The sequence below is a fragment of the Pagrus major genome, chromosome 12, assembly GCF_040436345.1.
Source record: "Pagrus major chromosome 12, Pma_NU_1.0".
Taxonomy (NCBI): Eukaryota; Metazoa; Chordata; class Actinopteri; order Spariformes; family Sparidae; genus Pagrus; species Pagrus major.
Genome location: NC_133226.1, coordinates 19429871 through 19440591, shown reverse-complemented (window position 1 = coordinate 19440591; position 10721 = coordinate 19429871). Strand labels below are relative to the sequence as shown.

Here is a 10721-nt window from a genome sequence, read left to right as displayed (position 1 = left end):
ACCACTCAATAAAATATGTAACAACGTATTGTTGTTTTTAGACATTTTAATGCAGAATTCTTACATATTATATCTTTAAGGACATCTTTGCAAATATACAACAAGAAATCATCAGAGGAATGACAAAATCATTGTTTGTTAGTCAAAATGGGTATCAAGAAAGAGCATTTATACCGTATATTGCATCAAAAGGTGTTCAACCTACAGTGCACATGCTAAACAGAGTTCTCGCAATGGTGATTAAGCCCATCACCACATTTGGCATTTTAACCAGTTTAACCAAGAGCTACTTTTGGTTGGTCCTGAGGAAGGTGATGAAAAAGGATATTTTGAATGGAGCTGCATGAACAACTGTAGCAGGTGCCACCACATGTTCTTCTGCAACCCTGCTGGTAGCAAAAACATTAGGATTGTGTAATCTTGAATGCAGCACAAAAAAATCCAGAGTGTGGTGTTTACATCTGCAAGTTCACTTTTGATGTTCTTGCTCGTTGAAGGATTTATATTGAAGTCATATGTGGAGTCATAACACACAAACTAGGGGGTTGTATTACTTTAAAGAGATCAAACAAAACCATCAATGAAACATCACATAAATAGCAAAAACATGGTTGAGTGAGCTATAATTTGACACAGAAATTGTAGTTGCTACCTGATTTGAACTTCTTTATGTTCTAACTGTACATTTCTTTAGGTTCAATCTTCTGTTTTATGTATGATTTTGTATTTTATCTTGTGACAACGCTGTGTTTATGCTCCAGTGAGGTTTAGGCACAAAAAGCACTTGGTTAGGCACAGGAAAACAGCATGTTTTGGCATAAGGAGAGCAGATAGCAGGATCCTCCTGTTCTGGTACATATACTGGCAAAGGCAGAACAGGGAAAGCTACCAATTTAAGAGCTCCCCGTGATAGCTTATACCACCAAACAGGGCAAGCGAAGAAACACTTGAAGAAAAGAAAGACATCCCTTCCTCTTTTTTTGTGAGAGAAACCTCTGAGAGGTCAGAGGAAGTGGTATCTCTGTCAAGGTTGCGTTAGTGTTTGGTGGAGTACATCGCACGTTTTCAGCATGCACCGCAGATCACGCCACCGCTTTGTAACAGTGTACAAGCACTAACATCCTGCTCTAAAAACATTTTGTTTACGCACCATCAATAACAGAATCGACTCATTAGTCATTCTCTGTTTGATTCAGTGAGCGCACTATCAACTTCCTGACTGGTGTCTTAACAAACCTTTAGATATTTATCTGCTGCAGCTGTTGTTGGTGGACACAATTCAGCGGCATCCAAGTAAAACATGATGCAGACAAATAAAAACATCTCCTGGCACTGGTGAAAAACAGCATCAGGAAATAATGTTCGACATGTACTCAGAGATGCTGCAGTGGTCATGTCTTAAAGTCGTGCTTGTACACTACCTAAAATGAAAAACTTGATTTCCTTTTAGGTAGATTTTATTTCAATAAATGTTTACTTAAAAATAGTTTGGTTCTCGCTGACTTAAAATGCATTGAGGTTTTGCTCAGAGACTTAAGTCTTGAACTGACTCAGTGGAACGTTCATGGTGGAAAACAGCGGTTGAGTCGCTCCGTTACCACAAGCCAACATTACGTAAAGATGATGCAGATATGTTTTTACTTGCTTTGTGTGAATAACAAAAATGATCAATAAAAACATTCAGTTAGTTACTTGTTTTGTGGTCACTTGCGTCCTCTTTGAAGCTCTGGATGTACATGTGCAGCTTCATATCTTTATCTGTTAAGGATCATTCCTTTCTTCATCAAAGCCAGTCTGACTCATTATAATTTCTTGTGATGTCCAGCTTTGGCCTTTCTTTACTGTTCAGCTGAATAACCTGCAGTGGTAGAATCCTCTTTATAGGCATCTTTATTTCTTAAAGCACTTCGATTTGTGTTGTTATTGAAAGTTGCTAAACAAGACAAACTTAGAATAAGATCCTTGAATGAAGTAATTCTAGTGATGGCGCAATGTAGAAATGTTTATTTAAAAGAAAAGGTCCCACATTTAAAATGTTACCTCAGCAGATGCACAGAAGTATTAACAATAAAACATAAAAAAGTATGCAGACTGCCCCTTTTCTGTGTCTGATATTACACTGTAAATAGTCATACAAGAATTAAGTAGAAACTACTTTCTCCTCTTTTTTATTATTTCAAGATCATTTAACTTAAAGGGGCACAATGTAGTTTTGGAAAAGAAATTCAGAAACTCAGAAATTTTAATATTTACAATATTAATGAGGTATACAAACTCAGAAATATGTATTTTTTCCATAACTGAATAAACAAGCTGTTCTCGGAGGAAAATAAGTTCCCCAGAACACTGTTTGAAGCTAGAAAGGTTGCGGGGTCCACCACATATAAACAAAGTATAACAGTATGCAATTGTGTTGTCCTTTAAGGTCTGTTTGTTTTACCTTTAAAATTTCTACTTTTTTTATGTTCAGACCACTTTAGATTTAATGAATATGAGTTCCTCTAACTTGAAGTCTTTTGACTTGAACTGATGATTTGGATGAAACTTGTGTTTCCTTAGGATTCAATTTAAATGTTATGTTGTGATAATGCATGTTTATGGTCCGGTTAGGTTTAGGCACACAAACCACTTGGTTAGGTGGTTGGTTAAGAAAAGATCATGATTTGGCTTGACACAAACACAGCTGGAGATGTCTCGAGAGTTCAACATCGAAGTCAGGTCATAAAGGTGTGACGTGAACATGATGACACATTTTCTAGAAATGTCAACTGCCTACATTTTATCCCAGTGACTGGGCTGTCATTCTTTATTGATGCCCCAGAGGGAAAATTCAGAAGTTACAGCAGCACAAAGACAGACAAAAGTACGGACAAATCAAAACTCAACAAATAAATAAATAAATAAATAAATAAATAAATAAAGGGTATAAATTACAGTCACAGTTGGGCAGTTGCAGTACATATTACCCACAACTGGTGTTTCACTTGAACTAATAGTGTAATATCATCTCAAGCGAGAACAAAGCAAGCAAGTTTTTCTGCACCAACACGTTCAGCGTTTTTCCACGTGTTTGTGATTCAGATGAACCTGTTGAACTGCACGAATAGTATAGAATCAAGAAAGATGAAACTTCAATAATCAAATGGCAGAGGTACTTTTACACTGCAAAAACTCAATATCTTCAATCTCAATATCATCTATCAAGTATATTTGTCTTAGTTTCTAGGAAAAATACAGTATCTCATGGAATAGAGACAGTCAGATAAATGGGACTTGTTTTTCACTCTCCCATTGGCTGATTTGTTTTACTTTTAACGAGCAAGAAACACCAACTATTCATTGTGTTGTTTTGTTTTTTTAACTTATTTTTGAAGTGGCATTTTTTCCAGTGTAAATCATGTTTTGAGAAACTAAGGGCTCCAAAACTAAAGTGACTTCATTACAGGGAGTTTCTTGAGGGAAAGGAGTGATTATATGTCATATATTAAAGTAGACCTATAATGCTTTTTCATTTTAGTCCTTTCATTCAGTGTGTTAAAGGTTTTGGGGAAGTAAAAGTTATTGAAAGTTAAAAAGGTCAAAGTCAGCACCAACAGAGTCTCCGCTCTCCCACAGAAAACACTGCTCCTGAAACGCCTCGCCAGTAGTCCTGCCTTTAATGCCGTGACTTTGTGACATCACACTACCTCAAGTCATCATTTACGCCTTGCTGCTAGTTTGGCAGTAAAAATTGATTTAGCACAGCTGCTCTGTTGTTGTTAGCAAGCTGGGTCAGGCATGTGTGAGCTGACCAATCAGGGGAGACTGGGGCCTTAAAGAGGCTCAAACTGACAGAGGTGCAGCACTGGACAGAATGAGGAAAACTGATGTGTTTTTTGAGCGCTAAAGCATGTTGAACCTATTCTAGTAGGAACCCAAAATAAAATTATGAACCTGAAAAGGAGTTTAATATATATCCTTTCAATACAGTTCTTAAATCATGGTGAAGTAAAAGGACAATATTCCACTCTGAGGTGTAGAAGAAGTAGCTTTAAATATTCTATTGATGTTCAAATACCTCTAAATTGTACAAGTTCAGTGAATGTATCTCACACATTTTATAGTTTTACTTCAAACTTAGTTATAAATCCATTGATCTTTTTTAAACCAATCGACAGTTTTGACTTTGCTGATGCAATGAAATGACGATGGTGGTGAAAGGTCACTTTGTGTGGGGGACTTCACTGATGATGAAGAACTGAAACCAGCTTCAACCTCGTGCACACATGTCTTTCTGACGGCCGCCCTCCGGCCGACGCATGTGCCGCTCTGCTGCTCTGCGTTTCAGACAGCTCACTGGTGGTTAAACGAAGTGCAGAGGAGGAGCTGTCCTCAGTGCGCCAAGAACTAGAAACTTCCCTGTCAGTTGTGAGTGTGACAACGAGGTGAAGCGCAGCTCGCAGAGAGTAAACATCTTCATCCTGTGGATTGCTCCTGTTTTCATCAGGAACTTTACTGGATTATGGAGTGATTTGATGGGATGAAGTCCGTGCGTAAAAGGGACATTTGGAAACAATGGATTGGCTTCTTGTTGGAGCACCTGGAGAATGCGCATTATTGGAAAGTATCACAACTCTGGAAGTGAGAGTGGAGCATTTGTCTAGTGTGAAACAGTGAGAGAAGTCCGTGCAGGTATGAACTCCACGGTAGAAACGCACACATCCCGGCCGCCCACCATCCCGGCGATTATGTTCATTTTCGGGGTGGTAGGGAATGTCATCGCCATCGTGGTTCTGCGAATATCACGGAAGGAGCAGAAGGAGACGACTTTCTACACACTTGTGTGTGGCCTGGCGGTCACGGACCTCCTGGGCACCCTGCTGGCCAGCCCTGTCACCATCGCCACCTACATGAAGGGCTCGTGGCCGGGAGGCGAGCCGCTGTGCCAGTACTCCGGCTTCATCCTGCTCTTCTTCTTCTTGGTCCAACTCAGCATTGTGTTCGCAATGTCAGTGGAGAGGTACATGGCGATAAACCATGCGTATTTCTACAACGAATACGTCAACCAGAAACTCGCGGCGCTCACTCTTTTGGCCATCTACATCTCTAGCGCCGTGTTTTGCGCGCTTCCCAGCATGGGGCTAGGCCAGGTGAAGCTCCAGAACTCGAAGACCTGGTGCTTCATCGACTGGCAGAACAACCACACAACAGTGGCGACTTTTAACCTGATGTACGCAGGTGTGAATTCAGTGATCGTGCTGGCCACTGTCATCTGTAACGTGATGGTGTGCGGGGCGCTGATCCTGATGCACAAGCGCTTCATCCGCCGCACGTCTTTGGGCACGGACCAGCGGCGCATCGCGGAGCTCCGGCGCAGACGGAGTTTCGGACGTTTAGCCGGGGCAGAGATCCAGATGGTGATCCTGCTTATAGCAACCTCCCTTGTGGTTCTCATCTGCTCCATACCTTTAGTGGTGAGTACTGGGAATAATTAAAACAAGTAACGTTTTGTACCGGGTGTGTGCGTAAAAGCTTGGGCGTAAAGAATGTCCGATTTTTCCCAAATAAAGTGAGAAAGCAGGATGCAAATAGAATTGATAAGACACAACTAAATTGAATGAAATAAGATGATTGTGCACCCAAAAACACTGACACATGTTTTACCTCCATCAATTGAATGATCAAAACAAACAGACCATGGTTCACCTGAACGTTGTGTTCCAGTTATGGATCTTTGCGGTTAAATGACGCATTTCTCTGATACGCAAGTGTGATTGTTCACACACCCATATGCGATCACATCAGCTGTTTATACAAAGAACATTTAGTTTCAGTTCAACCAGAAGGAACATTTGTGGTTAGGAACTGATCATCGTCCAACCTCATGTGGTGTCTGCAAACAGTCTTTGCTCAGTTTAGCTCTCATCACCACCACGTCTGACATTTCCAGCTTTCCAGCGTTTCTCAGCGAGCACCGTGAGATTTCTCCGTGTGTCTGCTCATGCGGTGTTGACTGACAGGCAGACATTCCTGCATGTGTAGGCAGAAGTTAGTGATCAAATTAAAGGAGCAGCTCGGAGGTTTAAAACAACCTGTAAATATGCATTGAAACGTTTTTTGTTTTTTTTTTGCTTGCTGAGTTTATTCCTCCTGCTGACACCGGATGCCTTCCTAACATGCGTCCAGTGGATGACGCTGGTGTACAAAATTCACAGTCCTAATTCTGTGTAAACAGCTGAAGTTAATATGAACAGTCTGCATTAGATAAATCAAACATGTGCATTTCAAAGTTGCTGTATTTTAGTGCAATTTCCTCTTTTTGTGATGATCTTCTCTCTGCAGCTCAGCACAAAAACACCAGTAAGGGATTTTTTTTGCTATAAAACCTGTAAGTCTGGGAGACGATTCTTAAACCTGACAGTAACTTCAAATAAACTTAGGAATTTACTTTTGCACAGAGCAAGTGCTAGACGTTGTATTCCCCGTGTCTTCCATTGAAAACCTGTCATAAATTGGATGTGTTATTGGCCATTATGAACAGGAGGAATGATCACAGCAAGCAAATAATACCGTAGCTTTGAGGGTGAAAACACAACAACATTTTTAAGTGTTGTCCTGTTTTGTGAAATGTCATTTTTGTTGTCCATGTGTGGAGGGGATCTTTTAAAACAGCACCCACATTAAAGCAGGTTTTTATGGAGACCACGAGGGCCAAAACGTAACAACATTTCAGAAAACATGACAACATTTCACCAGAGGCAACAACATTTGTTAACACTGTATAATAACCGTTATTAATAAATGGTTAATGTGTATTTAATTTCACTTTATTTAATAGTTATTTTACCGTTAACAAAACATGAAATGTTTTATTAACCGTTTATAAAGCAATTGGAAAAGTTAAAAAACATAAATTACAATTTTATAATCAACATCAGAATAACATCCATAAATACATTTATAGATGAAGTATTATAAACATCAGTTACAACTTTACGATAATCGATTGCTTAATAAAGGGTTTGTAAAGTAGTTCTTTGTTAATCTTGAAATAAGTATTAACTAAAGTTTATAAATGATAGTAATTACAATGTGTTACCAGATGTTGTTGACCCTCATGGCCACCATAAAAACCGTAATGTGTGTCTGACATGGTTTCCACACAAAAAAGGAAATGACCAAATTCAAGTCCTTAAAATGTGACCTGTTCCTTTTTCCTCATTAAAAATCCCAGAAGACGTGAATACACCAAGATTTTTCAGTGCACGAGTTTAACTGCTGAAACTATTTGTGATGTCACAAATCACGCTCGCAAGCCCACCTCTTAAAATCTGAAGTTTTGAGCTTCACTGTGTAGAATCATGTACATGCATAGTTTGACACTAGAAGGCTGTTTTGATGTTCATCTGCTGAAAGTGTAAAAGTTCAACTGTAGGAACAAGAATAAAAACAAGTCTTTGACTGGAGGGGGACTTTAAGAAAAACTGTTAACCTATCCTTTAACAACAGCACTTATATAATTTAGTAAAATATCTCACATCAAGGCTTTTGTGACCTTGCCTTCATAATTGTATTTGATGAGACCCTGGGGAAGCCCAATGGCCAAAGGCTCTCTTGTGATGAATGATGGTGAGACATGTAACTCTGCTTTTATTGGCCTCTTGCCATCTCAACACTGCTGTTGATGCACTGGAGTTACATTCAGACAAGTGCCTTTTTATATTGGACCGTTCCATTCCAAACATGTAGGAATATGTAAAATAAACAGTCGTCTAACTCTTATAAATGTCACGTAGACAAGTTTGGGCTTGTAGGCAGACAAGCTCAAATTGTCTCTGTATTTGAAATGTTGTTAAAAGTACCTTTATGTAACAACCAAACAACTTGTGGATGCTTGTTAAGTTCTGAAATGTATTTACTAAGTTTGTTTTCTCTCTGTGCCTTCAGTGGAGGATCTTTGCGAATCAGCTGCACATGAACCTGAGTGAAAAGCGAATAGACCTGCTGGCCATCCGCATGGCCTCAGTCAACCCCATCTTAGACCCTTGGATCTACATCCTGCTCAGAAAGACAGTGGTACTCAAGCTGATGGAGAAAATCAAGTGTCTCTTCTGCAAAATGGGGGGGCGGGGACGCAGGAACGGCGGGCAGTTCCGTTGCACCGACGGCCGCCTCAACTCCTCCATCGTCTCCCGGGACTCTCCCTCACTGGTGTCACGTGAGCTCCGGGAAATGGTGAGCACCTCGCAGACCTTCCTGTACCCGTCTGAGGGAAACCCCAGGAGGTCGTTACAAGCGGGGGCGCAGTATGGCTCCAGTCCGCCAGCTGCACAGACGTTACAAGGTCCCCAGGATGTCGAGGGGCCTCAGAGGGGGCTTTCACAGAGTGATTTAGAGGACGATGCGCCAGGCAGGCCACTGAACGAACTCCCAATGTGCCCCAAGGACTCTCTACATGTGACTTTCACTGATGAGACTGCAAACATACAAGAGAAATGCATATGAGGTGAGAGCATGAAAATGGAAAAGACTGAACAATCGCCCCTCAATCTGTAGATATCTAGTGGACTGCATTACTGATCTAAATATCTATTATCAATGTATTACTCCTCAGTCATAACTCAACACAAACACCATATCACTAAATACACTTCAGTACAATCATAGAGGCCGACATGGCGTTGCGGAGGAGCTCTTTTGTTGCACTTTTTGAATTGTGAAACCACTGTGAGGCTGTTGGAAATGTTTGTTTTCTAGCATTGTAGACAACCTGCACCATGACTGTAAAGAGCTGATGATAAAATGTGAAACAGTGGTCCATGATGATGTTAATTTATTATATAAGTATGAAATTGTTACTGAAATTGTTGTTGTTGTCCAACCCAATCGCCAGAATACATGTTGGCAATGTACGATTCTGCGAACCACAGATATGTTGCAACGTTACGTTTCTTAAGCTTCAATTTTATGTTTTGTTATGTTTCAATTTTTTTGTTTTAGGGTTAGGAAAAGATAATTTTTTGGCTTAGAATGCCTGTTTTGGTCCCCAGAATTTGGCTGAAGATGTCCTTAAAAATTCTCAAAAATGTCCAGTGGGGTCATCCTAACTAATGCTGAAATGCAGTGTTGAACTGTGGTTACCGGCTTGGCAGCCTTCTCAACACTAGCTTTGACCTTTAACTCCACCACCATTCCCTCCACCTCCTGATTTAAAAGTCAGGTCATAAACATGTAAGCATGACATGACACGTATTGTCGAAACATCAATATGTTCAGTAGTCTATTACACATATATAATATGAGCGTATCAGTGGTTTGCAGAAACGTTAAGTGCCAACATTTGATTCTGCATTGCGACTGGGTTGTATTTTTCTTCTCTGTGAGAAGGTTCAGATAGTTTGGAGCCATTTTAAATCGGTACAAGATGAATATGTTCATAGTTTTTTGTTGTTGTTTTTTCCTTTTTTTTTCTTTTTTTTTTTGGTACATCAGAACATTTGCAAACAATTTGGTTTGGTTGACAGAGCAGCTCTAACATCAAAGCTAGAAGCATACCATCCCCTGCATTTCATAATAAAAGGCAGCTATACTGGGGCTTTTCCACAGTGCAGACACTGGAGGATGTTAGGAGTCTTCTTAAAATAATGTCTTCATTAAAAAAAAAAAAAATGTTAATTGACTCTTTTCGGGCCATTACTTTTAAAGGATTAATCCAACTTTATCTTATTTCACCTTAATGTAATGTGCAACGCTTCTCATTTAGTCAGACTAGTCAGAAGGGGAATGTAAATTGAAGACATTTTTTAGTCTCCTCCCCGATAAGTTTAAAGGTTTTGTCCAATGAATTTCCTGTAGCTGAAGTTACTGTGAGGATTTACATTTAATTTTTTGCTATAAAGATTGAAATAAATATCATGTTCATATGATATATGTTCAATGTTAAAGTTTTTGTTGTGGAAACAACTGGTGTCAAATGTACAACTAAAGGTTGGCTCTCTTGTCAAAATACTAATGTTGTACCAAATTCATGAATAAAAGTTGATAAATATTCATATAATTAAAGAATCCGTGTCACTCTTTTGCAAACCAAAACAGTTAAACCCAAGGTTTATTATGACAGTGACATATGTGTGCAATCTCTGTGGTAGTGTCAAGTGTAAACCCACAGTGGCATCACTCGGTGGTTTGTGAACTATCGTTTTGAAGACTCAAGTTTGGTCAGAAGTGACCATATTGGTACAACAGCATCAAATCTGAGTGGCAGCCCAAGGAAATGTTGTGGTGCCAACCACAAGCAATGCCCCCAAGCGTACTGAAACCAGTGAAGTTGCCCCCAGCTCTGCATTGGCTTCACTTTTCAGACCCTGAAGCTCCATCCATCTTTTATACAGTCGATGGTTAGTTTATTATATTTAGCTAAAAGAATGCTAAATATGCTGTAAACTAGACAAAGTTTGCGCAATTAGTCAGCTATTTTGATATTTTATGAATATCATGACATGAAACTGTGCCTATCTTCTGTCATTTTAGACCAAATCTTTAATTGATTAATCAAGAAAAAAATCTGCGTAATGATAGAAGAAACTACACTTCGGTCAGGAAAAGCTATTTAACCTGAACAAGGCCTCCACTTGCAACTGCCTCTCTGACTTCGTTAGAATGACTTTGATCATGGAAATTGAACTCAAAAGCGATCCGTTGAGGTTAATCTTCATCGATCAAAACAACTGCGCCCGCTTGAG

The 10721-nt window shown here is 39.6% G+C and overlaps 1 protein-coding gene across 1 annotated transcript; it reads left to right on the top strand.

Moving 5' to 3' along the window:
- Positions 1-4373: 4373 nt before the first annotated feature.
- Positions 4374-10030, top strand: ptger4b (prostaglandin E receptor 4 (subtype EP4) b). The gene is made up of 2 exons (XM_073477363.1): positions 4374-5453; positions 7927-10030. Exons 1-2 carry the CDS (start codon positions 4674-4676, stop codon positions 8482-8484), a joined length of 1338 nt encoding a protein of 445 aa, XP_073333464.1. The 5' UTR covers positions 4374-4673; the 3' UTR covers positions 8485-10030.
- The last annotated feature ends 691 nt before the right edge of the window (positions 10031-10721 follow it).